Source organism: Engraulis encrasicolus, chromosome 21, assembly GCF_034702125.1.
Source record: "Engraulis encrasicolus isolate BLACKSEA-1 chromosome 21, IST_EnEncr_1.0, whole genome shotgun sequence".
NCBI classification, from domain to species: domain Eukaryota; kingdom Metazoa; phylum Chordata; class Actinopteri; order Clupeiformes; family Engraulidae; genus Engraulis; species Engraulis encrasicolus.
Window position 1 is genome coordinate 3,243,450 of NC_085877.1, and position 20,900 is coordinate 3,264,349.

At 50.7% G+C, this 20,900-nt stretch overlaps 1 protein-coding gene across 2 annotated transcripts in view; it reads right to left on the reverse strand.

Annotated features, from left to right (window-relative positions):
- Positions 1-2,598: 2,598 nt before the first annotated feature.
- zbtb4 (zinc finger and BTB domain containing 4) overlaps positions 2,599-20,900 on the reverse strand; it is a 32,514-nt gene continuing 14,212 nt past the window's right edge. For both annotated transcript variants that reach the window (XM_063187152.1, XM_063187151.1), the window contains exon 2: positions 2,599-12,981. In XM_063187152.1, coding sequence (XP_063043222.1) covers positions 6,982-12,507 — 5,526 coding nt within the window. In that variant the 5' untranslated portion in view covers positions 12,508-12,981 and the 3' untranslated portion in view covers positions 2,599-6,981. The remainder of the gene's footprint in view (positions 12,982-20,900) is intronic.

The window sequence follows — 20,900 nt, forward strand, 5'->3', positions numbered from 1 at the left end:
CTGCTGCTGTGAATTTGTAGACAGATGTGCATCAATAGTGGTCAGTCAGGGGGGCGCTGTGGCGCAGCGCGCTAAGCCCCCCACACTTGGGCTTGCATGCCCACCCTCGGGGACCCCGGTTCGAATCCGGCCGGGGTCGTTTCCCGATCCCACCCCGTCTCTCTGTCCCACTCGCTTCCTGTCACCATCTCAGACTGTCCTATCAAATAAAGGCATAAAAGCCCCTAAAAAATATTTAAAAAAAAAAAAATAGTGGTCAGTCAGTAGGGCCTATTAGATAGTGTGGCCCCTGCACTTTCCCCCGACCTGAGGGGTTGAAGCTGCGGAGAGTGTTTGCCAACCAGACGACCTTTGCAAAATATTTGATGTCTCTGTGTTTGCACTTCAGTTAAACGTTGAAAGCGTTGAGTCATGCATCTGTGTTTGTGTGTGCGTGCCTACATGCGTGTGTGTGTGCGTGCTTGTGTGTGTGTGTGTGTGTGTGTGTGTGTGTGTGTGTGTGTGTGTGTGTGTGTGTGTGTGTGTGTGTGTGTGTGTGTGTGTGTGTGTGTGTGAGTGGGTGGTTCTGGGAAACAGAGGATTTTTAACCGTCTGCGAGAGTTGGCACAGGGTGTTGTTTAGGCTGTTGTCAAGAGCGCACATTTAGTGTTAACGGATTCTATGCTCTTTTTCAGTAGGCCTAAATGCTTTACTAGTACCTCAGAAATATTTTTTTCTTAGAAGTTACACCGCAAATAGGATATCAACACTACAATAGACCCTACAGTTTATTCTTGTCATAAAATGCCAATATCATTTTAACATGTTTTTTACTAATCTCTACCAACCTCTTGTGGATGGGAGTGTAAGTGTAAGAAAAAGGTGGCATGTTTTGTCACATATCCAGTAAGCTAGAGGCCAGCCCAGGGGGCATAGTTCATCTGAAGGACCATTAACCCTATCCAGACCGGGGGGGGGCTAAAAGTGCCCGCACCAACTTTGATGTTGTGTAACTCTTGAATCACTAAAGCTATGACTACGAAACTTTGTGACTTTTCCTAAAATGAAGTTGGCTACAATGTGATGCCAAAAGATTAGGGCTATCATTTTTGTCGTTGCCATGGCAACGGTTTTCTGACAGGTACACCTGCCCAAAAATCATTGATCTAAGTCTCATCATCATCACTTTTCATATTTTTTTACATTTTCATTAGCATCAGACACCCTTGTGAACATCTGAAGTGGTATGATGCACATAATAACCAAAATTTATATGCATTACCCAAGTTAGATGGAAAATACATTAAGGTGACATTTTGGGCAATAAAATCAGGAAATGATGTCATAATGACGTCATAATATCCAATAATGACACCAAACTGATGTCATTCATAGATCCTTGGCTGAAGATCATCCCCTCCAAGTTTGGTGGCCATACGCCATTCGGTTCCTAAGTTATGAGGGGGGGGTCAAAAGAGCCCCCCCCCGGTCCCAGGTATGCCAAAAAAGCCCGGTCTGGATAGGGTTAACCGCTCTCTCGTTTTCACAACTAAAGAAAGTCAATTATGAAATTATTTTACTTCAGTGGAAGAATACCAGGTCCCCCTTTAACACAGAGTGGCACCAATCTATAATCTATAGAAGAGCTGGAACATCCAAGGCTTGTTTTTGGGTGTGCTTAGATGTGCAGAAATGACACAAGTATGGGGCAAGGATGTGCTCTGTGTGCTTTGGAAGTGTGTTTTGCAAGTATGTGCTTTGCATAGCTTCCAAACTCACTGCATCAGCTAACCACTAGGTGGCCATTTTGCTAAACATTTTAGGCCAAGGAGGTATGAGTTAGGGAGGAGGAAGGCCTTTTGACTAGATAGGAAATCCGTTTCTGCATATTGATTTTATGGACAGAGCATTGATACAAAATCTCTGCACATTTAGATCCTTGCTGAAACCTGCCCAAGCTTTGGGACACTGACATTTTAAGATCTATTAGACTGTGCACACGTGAAACATTTTGTTTCAAAATGTAGTCTATGTCTTTTTTTCTATTTCGGGCACCTTTTAATTGCGCGTGTGGTGTAACAAGTTATACTCAAGGACAAAATACTGGGAAAATGCTGACTGCATACAGGGAGTCTACACACCTCATCTTCCTAATCCTGAGCCTTAGTCTCATGGAACATTGTTGTCTGTCTGTGTCTGACAACAAATATTTGCTCAAACTATGGCATTTAATGGGATTCTACATTTTAACATTAGAGGAGCTTCTTTTGTAGCTTGGCTCTTGCCAGATGGAGCTGTGTGGGACACAGATCTGATCAGAGCTTAATGGACTCGGTTTTTTAGTTTCTTTGCTTTAAGTCCAGAGCATTTCTTATAAAGACTTTGCAGTGTTGGATGTTATCAATGGCACCGCACGCCTGCGTCCTTTAGTTTAGATGAGTGCTTCTCAAACGTTTTTGAGCCCCCTGGACCCCCAATGAAAAAGCCAATTTTCTAGGGAGCCCTCACAATCGCACCACACATTGCGGTTACGGCTGCGGTTATGAACAGTAGTTTTAATGCACACATGAGGCCTATCGTTAAATGTGGACCCACTGTGTAACTGTATTTCCTATAGTTGTGGAATGAAATGAGAATCAATTTAAACAGTAACAGACTGGCAAACTGCTAGCCTGGGAACTCCCATACTGCCTTTAGTTCTACACAATCGTTTCGATCTGAAAGACAGTATGGCGAGGATGACTCATAACGTACAAGATCATGGGATCTGTGTCATAATGGCCAAGCATTCCGACCTTAACAGTTTCTCTGCCCAATCAGAGAGCAGGGCAGTGTGTCATAATAGCCAAGTATTCCGGCCCCATACGGAATTTACAATAGGCAACTCCCCAGACCTAATCTCACTTGTGATTAGGTCTGGTGTTAACCAGGCAAGCAAACTGCAGTTCAAACATCAAATTAAACCCACTTTAACCTTTGAGGAGTAAGGACTTTTTCCCAGTTCTTCTAGAATTTTACTGGAACACTCTACAGCTCCCATAGAGGTCTGTGTTAAAAAAAAATGGCCAAGTCCTTATGACATCATAATGACAACTCAAAATGTTGGCAAAATTCTAATCACATATTTGTGATGGTACTCCTCAAAGGTTCAAACATCCAATTCAACCCACTTTAATAACCACTTGTTTAGACTATGTGTGGGCTACATGCTACTGGACAAAGACGCATTTTGGCGTTCACTTGGGTCGTCAGGTTAATACTTTATTCATATGATTGTAGCATGGAGACAAAGAGAGAAAAAGAGAGGGAGAGACAGAATGAGAGATAAAGAAGGGGGGGGGGACAAACAAGAGAAGTCATATTAAAAAAATAAAGTTGTGGACTTGTTTGGGTGTTTTCTTGGCTACAAGCCTTTGCATTAAATAATATAACACAAAGTCATGAAAAGAACACATACTCTTTAAAGCCCCTATTAGTGCAGGCTTCTAAAACTATGGCACAGTATATCACATGAACATTTATACAAAACCAGACAACTTAGCCACGCTCACTTAACTAAAGCCAACCTCTTTGAAGAGTTTAAGGAGACAACACTCTTGTTTGATGCCTTAAGTTACCACAGTGTGCCTTCCGTTCCGCAGGGTCATACATAAATTCCATTGCCAAAACAAAAGACTTACTAAAAGAATCATCCGTAAATCACAGACTTATTACAAAATCAAATTTGTTTTCTTTTTCTCCAACTGGCAGGTTCCAAGTCATCAGATACTTGTGAATCCAACGTGGCGAAAACATGGGATGGAAATGGTTTGTCCTGTATTTTTTTTAATCATACAAAATAACTTTCCCCACACCATTTATTGTTGTTTGTTTGTTTGTTAGTGTGTTTTGCTGTTTTCTCAATAGGAGATTAACAGAATGGAGGGAGGTAGGCAAACCTTTTTCAAAGAAAAAAACAAAACATCAGAACCTACCAAAAAAAACAGGGCAGACCCCAAAGGGATATGGTGATTGTTTTGGTTTTTATTCTTTGCACATTCACACACACTCACACACACTACACAAACACACACATACAAAAGGCTTGTAACCACACCCAATCAAACCCACGTCGGCCTCTCCAATTGGTCAGGCTGTGCTTTGTACCCTCCAGAAAACGAACAGTGTTGCGGTTTCATCACTCGCTTTCAAACGCACTCACACACTTCAAAGGTAGGCAGCAAAATGTTTTGGAAATGACTGAGGGGCACGGTACGGAGGGAGTGGAGAACAAGTGGAGGTGCCGGATAGATGGAGGGAGGAGCAGAGGAATAGAGGGATATGGAGGAGGAGGGGAGATGGGTGCCGGACAGTGGACAAGAGATTTGGACAGCTTCCATACTGATTCAGACAACAAAAAAGTGGCAGCTGTTCTTTTTTTTGGTATTTAGATTACATTTTTAAAACAAAACAGAACAAATCTTGGTTGTCGGGGGTTGGGGTGTAAAGGGGGGAGTGGTACAAAATGATTCAGTGATAAGGTAAAGAATAAAACATTTCTAAAAAACAACAACAACAAAACTAAGGAAGTAGTGTGAAGTTCCAGTAGGGAGAGCTGAGAGACGGTGTTGACAGGAGGACAGATGTAGCTGTGGACAAGTGTTTACTCATGCGTTGTGTGAATATTGAACCCAAGTTTCTCGTCATGTTTGCTAAGACTACTGTATATATATATACCAAGACTTCATAACGGTTTCATTACATGTTATTATATTTTTTTTCAAGTCAGAAAACAGATTCTGTTCCATCTACCATAGTGTTTTTCTCTTTATGTTCTTCATCAACTCCCATGACTAAAATTACATTCATCATTTTTTTTAATGTATACTCAAAAACCCTTTTCGGAGAAATCCTTTCTCTGTCTACCGAAAGGGGTTTTAAAAAAAATCAAACAAACAAAACAAATGACCTTGTATAAAAATCACAGAGATATACATAAAAAGAAATCAAAAAAAGAAAAAAATCACTCCCAGCAGGCATCTATGGGGGAACTCCAGTACAATGGACTCTAGTTTAGCCCAACCCCTACGTGAGACAGTGTGAGGATCCACTGACGTCATTCCTGTTGTCCCCTCTGCTGCGCCACAGAAAGAGAGAGAGAGAGCAGAGGAGCTATAGCTGCCGTTTCTAGCTAGCTAGCTAGCCAGCTAACGGCTAATGGAGGCACAGCCTGGCCCATGGCTCTAGAATCCTCTAGAACACCCTCCTCTCCTCTGCCTTTGCCACCTGCAGAGTGGGTCAGGTTAGACTTAATAAAGGGGCATTCCTCGATTGCTCTCAACAAACAGGAGGGGAAAGCAATCCATCTGTGCTGTCAGATTTTCCTATATGACTTACTTTATTCAGTGAAATTGTCACAGTTAAAACCTATGTCAGGTACCTTTAAGCCAAGGTTTCTTGTTCTAAATATTCCTTTCTTTTCTCTCATTTTCCACTGCCTTGAATGCTATCAGACGCAGCCGAGTTAAAAATAAAAAAAATAAAAAAAACGAGTGTCTTTGGTTGGACACCAGGAGGAGCTGGGGTACGAAAGGCCACTATAACTATAAGGTCGACACTGTGTTTAGGCTATGTGTTTATTTTGGTAAAAACCCTCAGAAATGAGATGAATACTAAGAGAGAAAGGGAGGGAGGGAGAGAGAGAGAGAGAGAGAGAGAACTTGATGTACCAGTTTCAAGACGTAAACTATACTTGTGTACTAGCTTCAAGACGTAATGTCCTGAAGCTGTGGATTCCTGTAACCCTATATGAGTAATAATAAGAACGGATTGATTGATCCAGATTATTGTGTTGAATAAAAAGGCCTCGGTCATCATCATAGATCTGGGTCCCCCAGCCACTGAGGTGATCGTTAGTATTTTTTTTTAGAGGCATCAGTAATTGACAATCAGGCACAGACTTGTTTTCACCACTCAGCTGCTTTTGTTTCAGTCTGACAGTGGAAGGGATCCATCTAATAATACAATAGACACTTTTAAAAAACTACAAGAGGCAAACCCACCTAAAATAGGAATGACTTACTTGGCGCTCATCGCATATAGTACATACCTCAGACCTTTATGGAATGGATCAAGACCTACATAAGCTGAGAATAGCCACATATGTGAATAGGCACACACCAGACTGGTACGTGCAAAATCAGTACACACAGGCAGCCACTCATCAGTGTGCAGGCATGCACACACATTTTGTACACTCACATACACACTCACTCACTCACTCACTCACACACACGAAAGTACAGTCACATCCTCTCACCATCGTTCTAACGTCTGACCCCATTAGCGCTGCAAGACATAACCAGCTCATCCCTTTCCTTTTGTAAAACTCTTATCCACCATTTGAGGTGACATATAATGACCATCATTATTTATTATTATTGTTATTATCATCATTATTATGCAGTATATCAATATTATCATTATTATTCGGCTACAGTGGGAAGCATACTGAACTAAACGTTTGCAAAACACACCCTGTTAGCTGTTATTATTTCTTTTTTTTTAATCGTAGTTATTAACAGAAGGAGTCAGAGAAGACAAACATATCGAGCTCTACAGTTTTCTACAGAGAGATGTGACTAAAGGAGTGGTGTGCAGCAGGCACATCTGACCAGGAGGAGAGAAAGAGGAAGTGGAGGGAGAGCAAACTGTATACCCCCCCCCTACTCATAACCCCCCTTCCTCTCTTCACGTTTCACCGCCCCCTCCGAAAGAAGACCTATTTGTCCCTTTACCCACTGACTCTACAATTGCCTAGGTCTCGACTACTTTTACAAAAAAAAGAGCGGCAAGGACTGTCAAGTGCTGTTAGTTTTTACCAAAGAGCAACAAAATAGCAACAAAAAAAACAGACAACAAAAAATAAAAACAAAACAAGTAATGTCCTCTGCCAAAAGGCCTTGGTCTTCTGTTTTTGATTTTTTTTTTATATATATTCCTTGCGGGCTCTGGAACGTTCTCCTATGGGTTGGCACTGTCCCTCTTCTTGCCACTGCCGCTGCCCGCCCCGTAGAGGCTGGGGTGGGCCATCAAGGTGTGCGGGGAGATGCCCGCGTATGGGGCGGCGTAGTTGAATAGAGCGGGCAGGAAGGGCAGGGGCGACTCTGCCCCCTTGTCCCCGGACCCCGCCCCCATCATGTTCAGGGCCATGGGCAGCGTGGCGAGATTGTACGGGTAGGCGAGCAGCTGCGGGGCGCACAGCAGGGGGTAGGGGTCACGGTAGAGGGGCAGCTTGGCCAGGTCCCCGGGGGACACCATCTTGCCCAGGGCGGCGGCGAAGGGCAGAGGGCCGGCGGGGTACGACATGAGGAGGTTCTCCTCCTGCTGCTGCTGCTGCTTCTTCCCCGAGCGATAGCCCCCGGCGGGCATGATCAGGGGCAAGGGGAAGTCTTGGACGGTAGGATAGCCGCCCCCGCCGGCTCTGTTGCTCTCCCCCCTCTGGGCCTCTGCCCCGTGGGCGCCTGAGGGAGCGTTCTCCCGCTTCGCCTCAGACACCCTGGGGAGCAGGAGAGCGTGGGCGGAGGGGCGGTCACTGCCACCGCCCACCGTGGAGCTGGTTGGCAGCATGAGGCCCTGCCGGCCGAGGCGACGTGACTGCTGATGCTGCTGCTGCTGATGCTGCTGCTGGTGGGCCGCCTCCTGCTTGGCCCGTGCCAGGTCTGCAGAGCAGGGGGAGTGGCGGGGCGACTTGGAGTGCCTCTGCTGCAGTGTGTTGCTTGTCGTAGTGGTTTGAATAACGGAGCGCTTTGGAGACGGCGCCGGGCTCACTGGCTCCTCTTTGGGCACCAGCAGAGTCATGTCCTGTTCTCTGTGCTGTTGTTCGTTTTGGAAGTTGGACAGCGCAGCAGCAGTCTGTTGCACTCTCTCCCTCTCCCTCTCCCTCTCCCTGTCCCTTTCTCTTTCTCGCTCCCTCTCCCTTTCTCTTTCTCTGTCTCGCTCCCTCTCCCTCTCTCGTTCTCTCTCTCTCTCCCTCTCCCTGGCCAGAATGGTGGGCATGGAGAGGTCCTGTGCTTCGTTGTCGCAAGGACTGCAAGACAAGGGAGGCACCCTGAGATCCTGGGCCTCGTGTGGATCAGCATAAAGCACAAGGGGCCCCCTGTTACCCTGTGTCTCCGTCTCTAAGGAGCTCTCGCACTCTACGTTTGCCAGCCGGTTGGGCTCTGTCGTCAGGGGTATACTTAAAGCACTGCTATCAGCTTTTGCCTGGAGCCTCTCTGGCAAGGCGGCGTACAAACTGTTTGGTCTCTGTACAGGATGGCTTTGCCTCTGTTCGAGGGCGTCCTGGCTTTTCTTTTCAGGTGTTCTGTAATCCAAGCACTCTGGTTCGTTTAGCACTAACACACTGTGCAGATTAGACGGCGGCGGCGGCGGTGGTAGAAACCTATGGCCATCTGCCGTGGAGCTGGCAAGGCTGATGTCTGATGATGTGAGTGTTGTGTTCGTACACGGCGGACTCAGAGGGGGGCTTGTTTGTACGCTCCGCTGCGGGCTTTGTACCCGAGGTGTACTTCTGTCGACGGGCGCAGCCTCCGGGACGCCAGGGGACAGCCCCATTTGGCTCTCGGCTCCGGCTTCACCACACGGTTGGCTCAGACTCGGCGGCTTAACACATTCAGCCAACACCTGCTTCTCCTGGTGGTCTCGTGGCGTGGTTAATGCTGTGTAGTTAATGACTGGCACCGGCTGCATGTGGTGGTGGGCGCCGCTGGTCTCTTGCGGCTCGCTTGCCGACTGGCTCCTGGCCGCCGCCGCCGCCGACAGCTTTGGGCTGCTGGCGCTACTACTGGGCGTGCTCGGTTGAGCCTCCGCCGCCACAGCGGGGCTGCTCAGCTCGTGCCTTCGCATGTGGCGACTGAGCGCCGTGGCCGTCTTGCACACCTTGTTACACTGCGAGCAGACGTTCCTGAAAAATTGTCTCCTAGCCAGTCGAGCTACCACCGCAGCAGCGTCCCTATCCTCAGCAGTTATGTCCCCCACCGCCTGGTCAGTGTTACTGGCGTCTGTCTCCATGGCCTCAGCTCTGTCTGTTGTGGGAAGAACAGGCATGACAGGTATGGCCTTGGGACTCGGCTTGGGGTGCTGGGTCCTCTGGTGCTCCTCCAGCCTGGACTGGGAGTGAAACGAGGCTCGGCACAGCATGCACACAAACTCGATCAGATGCGTCAGCTCGTGCTTGTCACGCTTCCTCACGCTGGAGAACCACCGGCCACAGGTGCCACACTCCGCCGCTTGGCCTCCCACGGACCAGCTGAGCGGCTCCTGTCTGTCTGCGGTGGGTGGCTTTGAAGTATCCACCACAGGGCTTGTGTTGGAAACAGGGGAGTCAACAGGTGTGGGCTGGTGCTGTTCTTCCTCCACAGTGTCTTTCAAAGGAGCAGAGGGTGTGTCTCTGTCATTTACAACACTCTCTGCTTCCTGGTTTGTGATGTCACTGTCCTCCTCCTCTGTCTTCAGTGCCTGCTCTTCTGTTTCCACCCCATCGTCCCCTGGCCCCTCCTCCACCTCCATCTCCTCCTCCCCCTCCTCCTCCCTCTCCCCATCTCCCTCCCCCTCATCCTCCTCTGTGCGATTGTCTGTGTGATTTGTGTGTGTCTCGCCTTTCTGCAGGCGTCTGAGAGACCGTTTGTGGTGTTGCTTACGTTGCCAGTTTTTAACCTTTTGCACGTGTGGTGCTTTGCGCTTGGGCTTGTAGGAGTAGTACGGCCGCCAGAGGTTATCCTGTCCTTCCTGATCACTCTGCTCCTCCCGCACCTCCTGGCGGAAGTAGTACTCCCTCACCTTGGTTTGTGTTTTGGGGGTTTTCTTACGGGGTTCTCCTTCCGCCTCCTCCTTGCTGGAGCTGCGATGGGGGCGGTGTTTGTGGCGATGATGATGATGATGACTGTGGCGGGCCTCCCTCTCCCTCTGCTCCTCAGCTGTGGAAGCATCGTTGTTGCCCTTTTTGGCTTTGCAGGCCGACAGGTCTTTGTCCCTCATGAGATCTGTTTCTGAGATGCTCCGTTTGACAATGGCCTCCTCCCCGATGCGCACGGTGATCTGGCACACCGGCCCGCTGCCCTTGGTCTCGGACGTAGCGTCATGACTCGATGACCTACTCGAGTGACCGTCACTTTTGCTGTGTGACTTGCGCGCTTTGTGGTGACCTTTCGTCGTCCCTGACTTTTGGCTCTCAGAGACGGCCGTGGAATCGGAGGCATTGTCTGTGTCCTTAGGAATATCTGTGTACTCTTTCCGTCCGCGTTTCTTTGATGAGCGGTGAGAAGGTTTCCCCCCTGCCTTCCCACTAGGCTGAGGGGAGGAGGAGGAGACGGAGGGGGAGGAGGAGGAATGGTTTGGCGGAGGACTTTGTGTTCCACCAGCCGAAATCTGATTACTATGGACAATTACAGAAGACGACGAGACCGTTGTCCCGTGCACAATGACGGACGGCTTGGTGTGGCCATAGGTGACGACTGAGGAGGCAGCGGCTGCGGTCGGGCTGCAGTCCCCCTTGAGCAGTGTGGGAGCCATGCCATCGGCTCCAGCCGGCCCCAGCAGTACAGACATATTTCTCTCAGTCTCGCTCACTGGCATGCCTGCTTGGGCGGCCGCCAGCCTGTTGAGTTCATCCTGACCCAGACTCAGGCTGATGGGGAAAGCATCTGGGTCGGCCTTGAGGCCCGTGGCATGGGCATCGGCCAGCAGGGCCTGCAGCTCCTCGGCACCGATGGCGGTGGGGAGGGCGCAGTCCAGGGACAGGGGGTCGGGGGGCAGCAGCAGGCCGTCCGCCATGGCGGGGCTGTAGGTCTTGTAGGGCCTCTTCTGGGAGCGCATCGGCAGCAGGCGGTACAGCTTGAGGGCGTTCACCTTCTGCTTGTAGCCGCCATTGGCCGTCTTCTCGCTGCAGATGAGGCTGGGGCTGATGCCGTGCATGGCCTTCTGGTGTGTCTTGAGGTTGTAGTAGGTGGGGAAGGCCTCCCAGCAGAAGATGCACTGGTAGCGGCGCTCGCCCGTGTGCCACACCTCGTGCTTGGTGCGGTACTCGGCCAGGGCGAAGACCTTGTCGCAGAAGTGGCAGGGGTACTTCCGGCGCCAGGAGTGGACGTTGGAGTGCCGCTTCAGGCTGGACAGGGTCATGTAGGACCTCTCGCATACAGTGCAAAAGTAGATGATGTTGCCGTCCACGATCTTGATGAAGTGATCATCCTCGTTCAGGAGCCCTTCCTCGTGGGGAAAGGGGACCCGATGGCGCCCCAACAAGCCCCGTCCTTTCTTCCCAGGCCGGACAGGCGTGGTCACGAGACCTAGCTCAGGTGGCTCGACTTGTGGCTCCCCCAACAACACCTCTCCCTCCCCTACTTCTCCTCCTTCTCCTCCTGGCTCCCCTGCCCCTGACTGCTCCCCCTCGTCCAGGGGCTCCTGCTTGGGCTGTACGGGGAGCGCTGCCAGCAGGGGCGCCTGCTTGCACACGGCCTCGTGGGACTGCAGTCTTTTGTTGTGGATGAAGGCCTTGCCACAGTGGCGGCAGCTGAGCGCTCGGCTGCCGCGGTGCAGCCTCATGTGGACGGTGAGGGAGGAGGCAGTGCTGAACAGGCGGTGGCACACCCCGCACAGGAGCTCGGGCTTCGCCTCCTCCGGGGAGGCGTGGCCAGGCAGAGGGGTAGCAGCAGCAGACGGAGAAGTAGGGGGAGAAGGGGGGCCCAGGGAGAGGGAAGAGGAGGAGGGAGGAGGGGGAGAGGGAGGAGGAAGAGGAGCGGGCTCAACGGACCGGTCTCTCTCCCTCCGCGGGGTGTCCCCGTTGACTTGTTTACTTTTGGAGCCGCTGTGCTCCGACCTCCTGTCTGTCTCCCTGGTCCCCTGGCCCTGAAAGGCCTTGGTGCTCAGCTTGAAGAGGATATGTGCTGTCTCTGTCGTCAAGTGCTCTGGGTCGGTGCCATGCGGGAGGAGGCTCCCCCCGAAGGCGGCCTCCCCTGAATAGCCCGACCCCGTCCCTGCCACTGCCGCTGCCACTGCCACTGCTGCCGGTCCAGGGGGGGGGCTCTGGAAATGGGGATCAGGGCCAGCTGCGGGGAAGGGTGGAGTGGATTTAGAGTCCTTCCTGACTGATGCAGTGAGATCAATGGGGGAGGAAGAGGAGGAGGAGGAAGGGGAGGAGGAGGAGGAGAAGGAGGAAGAGGAGCAGGGAGCAGCTGGCAAGTTGGCGTGCTTTATTGGCGAGCGGGGCAGCTGCTTGTCCGTGAGGGAATCCATTTTCCTTGTACCCTCGCCACGGGCCGTTTCGTGCCCCGCCACCACCACCGCCTCGGAGGAGGAGGAGGAGGGGAGCAGGGGCGGGGAGGGGGAGAGGGAGAGAGGGACGGGGCAGTGGTTCTGTGCCACGGTGGGCACTGGCAGCCCCGCGCTGAGCGGAAAGCGCAGAGATATTTTTGTGGTTTGGCCGACATCCGTCCGACATTTGCCCGTCTCCGCCTCCCCCATCCTGTTCCCTTTCGCTTTTTTGCTTTTCATCTCCTCCTCCCCGCTCTCTTCCTCAAGCCTCCCGGATCCAAGACGAAGGAGAGGATGCCGGGAGCCGGGAGGATGCAGTCTGCCGCCTCCGACTGAGGCCCTGCTGCAGCCCTGGGGTCACACCGGGACACGTGAGACGCGTCTGGGTAGTGTGACGGCAGGCCGGGTGACAACCTGGTCTGGAGGGAGGGTGGCTCCACCACCGCCACTCTCTCTGTCCCCGGGGTGGTGGTGATGACAGAGAAATCAGCAGCCCTGGTGCCGACGCGGGAAGGCGATAACTGACAGAAGTGCGAGCCTCTTCCTCCACCGTGACCAGTCAGGCGGGTGCGAACGGCGGCGTGGACAGCGTGGTCCAATGGCAGGGCGTGGCAGGCCGGTCGCTGCTGCTTGTTCAGTTCAGGCGGAGGGTAGCAGCTGGCGTGATGGGGGTGCCATAGCTCCACCTGGAACACCATGGCAGAACCCCCAAACCTGAAACACATAACAAGATAAACAAGATTAGCTTAAGCCAAGAACAACATGGGAGAAAAAACAGAGAGAACACATCTCAAGGTCAGAATTTTTGAGAAACATCAGTGACCGTAATCTAAAGCTGGATGGCTGGCTGGCTGAAAAATTCTGCGTACCATAATCAAAAACAGGGAACGAGAAAGACCAATGCCGGAAAAAATAGACAGAGCAGAAAATGAGAAGAGATCTATGCTAATCACAGGCAGGCACTGGGCTCCGAGGGTACTGGGTGAAGGGGCGGGCAAGGAAGCAGGGAGAGGGGAAAAGGGGGTGCCAGGCGAGCCCAGCCAAGCCAAGCCAAGCAGGGCGTTTGCATTTTGGCTCAGCGCTAAACGGCATAAAGAATCCCAGAGATTCATGCAGCCTACCGCGCGTCCGTCATGCAGCCTGCCCACCTGTCTGCCCGCCTCCCCCCTTAGCGGAACGCTGCTGCGATCCAATCAAGATATCTCTCCGAGTACAGACCTCCAAACATACAGAATCCAATTTGATCACAACCTCAACCTGTTTTTTTTCTTGTTCGACACATGTGGTTTGGTTTTTGATTCGTGGGATGGGTGGTTTGGTTTGTATTATTTTGTTCTTGTTGAGACGACACAAGGACAACCGGAGATATATTCCTGTGTGTGTGTGTGTGTGTGTGTGTGTGTGTGTGTGTGTGTGTGTGTGTGTGTGTGTGTGTGTGTGTGTGTGTGTGTGTGTGTGTGTGTGTGTGTGTTTGACAGAAGAAGGATTAGGTGTGTGTTAGTGTTATTGTGGTGTGTGAGTGCAGCATTAAAAACAGTGTGACTGTGTGTGTGTGTGTGTGTGTGTGTGTGTGTGTGTGTGTGTGTGTGTGTGTGTGTGTGTGTGTGTGTGTGTGTGTGTGTTGGTGGTGGTGGTGGTGGTGTTGTCTGGGGAGAGGGGGGTTGTTTTTCCGTCCTGTGCATCCGGTCGTCTCTGTCGCAGTGAAGCCCGACCAAATGAGCAATGGCGCTTTCCATTACAACGTTGAGGGAAAAATGCGGCGGACTATTTTGAAAGAATCGTGCGCTATGCGTACACATTACTCTAAAAGCAACCCTCTTATGCCACCATTTTATTATGTGATTTCCTCTTCTTTTTTTCGAGGAACGGGTTTTTTGTTTTTTTTTAAATAGTCTAATCAGCCGGGTCTGTGGTACATAACGATGCAACCGTACAAAAATCCCCCAGTCATGCTTTTCTGCCTGCGCTTTTCTGTTAGGCACCGAGGCAGGCAGGCAGGCAGGCAGGCAGGCCTCTGTAAAATTCCACAAGCGGCCCTGAACACACAGAAACTAGGTCAGCACTGTTATTGCAGAGAAGAGATGAGGGAGAGAGAGAGAGGGAGGGAGAGGGAGAGAGAGAGGGAGAAACAGAAAGAGATAGATAGAGAGAGAGGACAAGGGATAGAGCAAGTGGAGAAGGAAAGAAGGGAGAGAGGGAGGAAGAGCATGAGAGACGGAGACTCATGAAAATGAAATAGACAGAGAGAGAGGGGGGGGGGGTGGGGGGGGGGGGGGGGGGGGGGGGGGGGGGGGGGGGGGGAGAGAGGGGAGAACAAGAGAGCGAGCCAGCCTCTTCCAAACAGGAACACACAGACAGACACACTGGCCGACACACGCACACATAGACACAAACACAGACACAGACACACACACACACACACACACGCACACATAGACACAAACACAGACACAGACACACACACACACACACACACACACACACACACAAACATATATGCGAAAGGGTTTTCGCCTGTAAACAACCCCCTCAAGGCGACAGGTTACAAGCAATGCAGCTTGATGCTCGGAAAGCAAAAGCGCCTATAGGCATATAGATGCCCACTTCCAAGATGGATGATCACAATGCGCGAGACATCCGCACTATTATATAGCTCCCTCTGGTCCTGGACTCATCTCCCAAAACGGCGTTATTTCACACACATGTAGCATTTTGCGTTTGCTCACCTAGCATTTTGCTATTAAACGACGAAACAATGAAAAACCCTTTTCACAACATGTTTACTGCGACATGCTCTTCATGTGTATGGTGCGCACAGCAACAATGAGTTACAACCCCTTTTGAAAAGTAACATTTTGAAGGCTATTTCATTACGCACACATAGCCTATCTTTTGTGTTAATTAATATATTGTTGTGCACTGTATATACAATCTGATAATGCCGCGTTGCAGACAGACACACCTGTCCCAGTCATTCGAAGTGCATTGTATCAAAAAAAAAAAAACACCCACCCCATTAGCATTAGGTATCCATGTTGACAAAGACAAAGTTCTATTGGAGGCCAAAGGCAAGAAGCCACAGGAGGAAGAAGAAGAAGAGAGGCTTGTTGACAAAGGTGCGGATGTCCCAGACAAATTAGCCGGAAGCCCATGCTAATGAGTGGAGCGCGCGTGTGTGTATGTGTGCGTGTGTGTGTGTGTGTGTATGTGTGTGTGCGTGCGTGCGTGCGTGCGTGTGTGCGTGCGTGCGTGCGTGCGTGCGCGCGTGTGCGTGCGTGTGTGCGTGTGTGTGTATGTGTGTGTGCGACATGCTGCCCAAACATATGGCGAGATTTACTCTGGCCCTGTCGCTGCACCTGTTGTGATCTAAACGGTAGTCAGTCGGGGAGATAAGCAGACACGACAAGGTCTAAAAATGTCACGTTTTCATCTGGTGTTTGCGCGACACAGACAGGGAGAAGGTGAAAAAACATGCGTGCCGCCCCCATACTCATATCCCCATGCCTTCTTTCTCTCTCTCTCTCCCTGTGTGTGTGTGTGTGTGTGTGTGTGTGTGTGTGTGTGTGTGTGTGTGTGTGTGTGTGTGTGTGTGTGTGTGTGTGTGTGTGTGTGTGTGTGTGTGTGTGTGTGTGTGTGTGTGTGTGACGCATGTAGTTCTACTCAAACAGTTCTTCATACAAGAGGCTGGCCAAGCGTGACGGAGGCTTCACTAGACCACTGCCCCCCCACCCGCTCTCTCGACAGACACCCATCCCATAACCCCACAACCCTACCAGATACAACAATGCCCCCCCCCCTCTCCTTTTTCAACTCAACACTCCCAACTCCCAAAGTACACTCACCCATCTAAGCCACAGCATGGCCAATCTTTAATCAGTGCAACCCCCCCCATCCCCAAACCACCAGCACCAACACCCACCACCACCACCCTTCACATCCCCACCACCACCCACCAAAAAAAGAAAGAAAACAACTCCACGCCCCCCTCGGTGTTGGGGGGGGGGTTGGGTCTGTACTGTAAAGTGACGGGAAACAAGCGTTCGGTTGTCTGCTTCCTAGTGAGTGAGTGAGTGACTCACAGGTACTCACAGTGTGTTCTTTGTTTCTGTTTTTTTCTGGAGAATCCTAATTCTAAGGAATCTTGAGATGAAGCGTGTACAGGGAAGATGTACTCTCGAGGCTTGTTGATTTTCCTTTCGCATCAGAGCGAGGACTAGTGAGACAATCATTTGCTCATCCGTCCATCATTATTTATTTCATTTTTATTTTTTTAGGGGGAGTTGTGAGATAATCTTTGAACGGATGGACGGATTTTGCTCATAGCTAATAATGAACTAATAATACTCCAGTAAAGGTACACAAACTGAAAAACGTTTAGAGGGCAACGCTTTCAAGACGGCCGTGGAAGAGGCATCAGAATTTATGCTTGAGCATATAAATCACCATCTCCCAAAAATGGCTGCTGCCCTCCTGAACAACAACAACAACAACAACAACAACAACAACAACAACAACAACAACAACAACAACAACAACAACAACGCTTGTTGGAAATCCAGTCCCATCTCAGTAGCACCTCACATACAACTGTTCCAGTCCTGCCCATTCCCCATATGCTTTTCTAGGTGCAACGGGAGAGGCCTGTGTGTGTGTGTGTGTGTGTGTGTGTGTGTGTGTGTGTGTGTGTGTGTGTGTGTGTGTGTGTGTGTGTGTGTGTGTGTGTGTGTGTGTGTGTGTGTGTGTGTGTGTGTGATGGGCATTCGCATGGATGGGAGGTAAAATGGGTAAAGTTTCATGCTGTCCATGCAGCCGACAAACAAGAGAGTCATGGCAGAAACATGGGGGCCGAGTGGAGCTGAGTGAGGGAGGGGAGACAAGGAGGTGCGAGCCCCTGCCTGCCTGCCTGCCTGCCTGCCTGCCTGCCTGCCTGCCTGCCTGCCCGGCCTGTCTGCCTGCTTGCTTGCCTGTCTGCCTGCCTGCCTGCCCGGCCTGTCTGCCTGCCTGCTTGCTTGCCTGTCTGCCTGCTTGCCTGTCTGCCTGCCTGCCCTGTCTGCCTGTCTGCCTGTCTGCTTGTCTGCCTGCCTGCCTTCCTGTCAGTCTGTCTGTCTGTCTGTCTGTCTGTCTGTCTGCCCTGCCTGCATGCCTGCCTGTCTGCCTGCCTGCCTGCTTGCTGGTCTGCCTGCCTGCCTGTCTGTCTGCCTGCCTTCCTGCCTGACTGTCCTTACTGTCTGTCTGCCTGCCCTTCATGTCTGTCTGTCTGCCCTGCATGCCTGCCTGCCTGCCTGCCTGTCTCTCTTCCTGTCTGTCTGTCTGTCTCTCCTGTCTGTTTCCATGTGGGCAGCTGGGAGAAAAGCTGGCGAACCTTCAAGGCGAGGGGTTGGGCTCTGGAAAAAAAGAGAGACAGAGAAAGAGGTAGAGCAGAGAGAGAGAGAGAGAGAGAGAGAGAGAGAGAGAGAGAGAGAGAGAGAGAGAGAGAGAGAGAGAGAGAGAGAGAAGGTGGAGCTGGGGGCTGGTCACTCAAAAAGAGAGAAAGACAAAGCAAGAGAGAGAGGAGAGAGAGAGAGAGAGAGAGAGAGAGAGAGAGAGAGAGAGAGAGAGAGAGAGAGAGAGAGAGAGAGAAGATGGAGGTGGAGGTGGAGGTGGTGGGGGCTGGTCACTCATGAGAGACCTGAACTCTGCACAACCCCCCGGGCTAGTGAACACAGCTGAGGCGGGGGCCCGTCTTGGCTCTGCTCTGCTGGCTGGTGAGGGAGTAGCTGAACAGGCTCCATGTAGTAGACTATAGAATGAGGGCCTGGAGAGGGTGCGAAGTGGAAGCATGGCTGGTCTGGGATAGAAAAATATTCCAGCCATTTTTTTTTATTGGAATAGACCGGCCCCTCACACTGCTTTTCCACAATGACTATCTCAGCCCACCGTCTAAAATGTATAAACCCTTAGCGCAGAGCCTATGTTACAACCTTACTGTCACTAAAATTGCAATGGCTATGTCTTAATCTGTTACTTAAGACTCTCGGTAATGTCATAGCAATGTTGTTATAATGTAGTTGAGTATTTTCTGCAAATTAGTGAATACCCCCCATCTGCAAGAGCCTACAGATAGAATAATGGCCTGCCCCATGTAAATTGAGGGCCAGCCTATAAGGAAAAACAAAGAAACAGACGAACAACAAAACAACAGCGTCTGCCCCTGAGGACTGTCTGCCCACCGGGAAAATGCCCTGTACGCCAGATGACCAGCCCAGCCTTGGATGGAAGACATGAGAAGTGAGGAGCTGATTTCTTAGTAACGCTAGATGAGGGAGGAGGAAGAAGGGGGCGTGGTGTGTGCTCAAGGAGTGTGTGTGTGTGTGTGTGTGTGTGTGTGTGTGTGTGTGTGTGTGTGTGTGTGTGTGTGTGTGTGTGTGTGTGTGTGTGTGTGTGTGTGTGTGTGTGTGTGTGTGTGTGTGTGTGTGTGTGTGTAATATGGTTGTATGTTTATGTGCACTGTGCATGTTTATGCATGTAGTATCTGTGAATATGTGTCTGTGTACATGTTGTATGTTTGTGTTGTGTGTGTTGAGTGTGCAAGTGTGTTTGTGTGTGGGTGTATAATGTGCTAGCCTGCTTGTATGTTTATGTGTGTACATGTGTTGATATATGGAGGCGTGGGCATGTATAATATGCTTGTCGACATGTATGTTTACATGTGTGCGTGTGTTGATATATGCATGTGTGTGTGTATGTGCGTGTAGATAACTGTGTGCGCATGTTGTTAAGCCTGTGCGTGTGTGCATGCATGTCTGGGTTGATGAATATATATGCGTGTGTGTGTGTGCGTGCTTGTGTGTGAGTGCCTTGGCATGGAGGAGCCGGAAAGGGGTTTACGTCATCGCGACATCAAACGCGGCTCCTCCATGTTTGGGATTTCATGCTTTCGTGTCTTCTCAGACGCTACAGCATATCGTGGCAGCATTTTTTTTTCCCTTTCCTTTCCTTTTCTAAGCGGCTAGCATCACGGCGATTTCGCATGCCAGTGGGTCGCTTGCTGCTCCCTCCAGTGCAGCCTATCCTCCATGTAAAATGCGCTGCTTTTCCACGCTCTGTTAAGTTTCAACCCAGCAAGTAATTCCCATAATTCCCATCGCTGTGGTGGAATCTTGGGAAGAGGAGCCTGTGAGAAGGGTATGGAGAAGACGACACAGGAGAGGAGGGAAGCAGTGAAACGGGAGAGGGGGCGGGGGGCGGGAGTATCCAGGGAAATGGTTGGTTGGTTGGGTGGGTATGGGGTGGTATATCCCAGGGGATGACCCCACTGGAAGTCATTTCCACACTATAGCCCCACTCCCTCTACACCAGAGGTGGGGAACCTTTTTTCATTCAAGGGGGCACTTCACATTTGATAAAGTCCTCCAAGGGCCGTACTATGAACACAAACCAGGATTTCCCCCTGCACTTTAGGCCTATTTTGAAGGCAGACACCTTTACAACAGACCCCACCTTGACTAGGTCCCCTTAAAATATAATTAAATTATATTGGTGGCCAGATAAGGCTGCCTCAAGGGCCCCTACTCTTGTCTACTCTACACCCTGCCAAAACCATGACTAGGGACAGTGGAGAGAAGCAGCGAAACGCAAGGGGAAAAAGTACTCTGAGAAATGGCTGGATGGGTAGTGTTTTCTGGGGGGGGGGGGGGGGGGAAAATGTTACTGGACGTTACTTTCCAACCCAATCCCCCAATCACCTCTACATACCCTGCCAAAGACAACAGTATGGGGACACACGAGAAAAGCGGCGAAACAAGACGGACAAAAACCCAGGGAAATGGTTGGATGGGTGGGTTAGTATCCCAGTGGAGAGCCCACTGGATGAAATTTCCAACCCAATCCACAACCCACACCCCCCGCGTCTGGGCCTAAATGAGGAGAGCAGCAAAACAAGAGGAAAAAAATACCCAGGGAAATGGATGGATGGGTGTGCAGGGTTACTGACAGCTTTGACCAGGCCCGGGACAAAGTCATGTGAAAGGCACCCCTCCAGGAAACACATACACGTAGACCTAAAATGTAATGGGGATGCAATTCTACCCCCCAACGCACCCCCAGCCCTTTCCCTTTGTCCCTCACCTGTCAGCTTCCCAGGGTACAGGGTGGTGGGTTAGTATCCCTGTGGTGACCCCATTCCTGCTGAATGTCAACAAGACCAAGGAGATTGTTGTCAACTTCCAAAGGGTCCAAAAACAACTGCCACCACTGACCATCGACGGCGATGCTGTGGAGAGAGTGAGCAGCACCAAGTTCCTTGGAGTGCACATCAGCGACGACCTCTCTTGGACCACCAACACTACATCACTGGCGAAGAAGGCCCATCAGCGTCTCTACTTCCTGCGCAAACTAAAGAAGGCAAGTGCTACACCCTCCATCATGACAACATTCTACAGAGGAACCATAGAGAGCGTCGTGTCCAACTGCATCACAGTGTGGGGAGGAAGCTGCACGGAGAAAAACAGGAAGACACTCCAGCGTGTTGTGAACACAGCGAAGAAGATCATTGGAGTACCACTCCCCTCCCTGCAGGACATTTACACCACACGCCTCACCCGGAAAGCACTGATGATCATCAAAGACACAAGCCACCCTGCACACAAACTGTT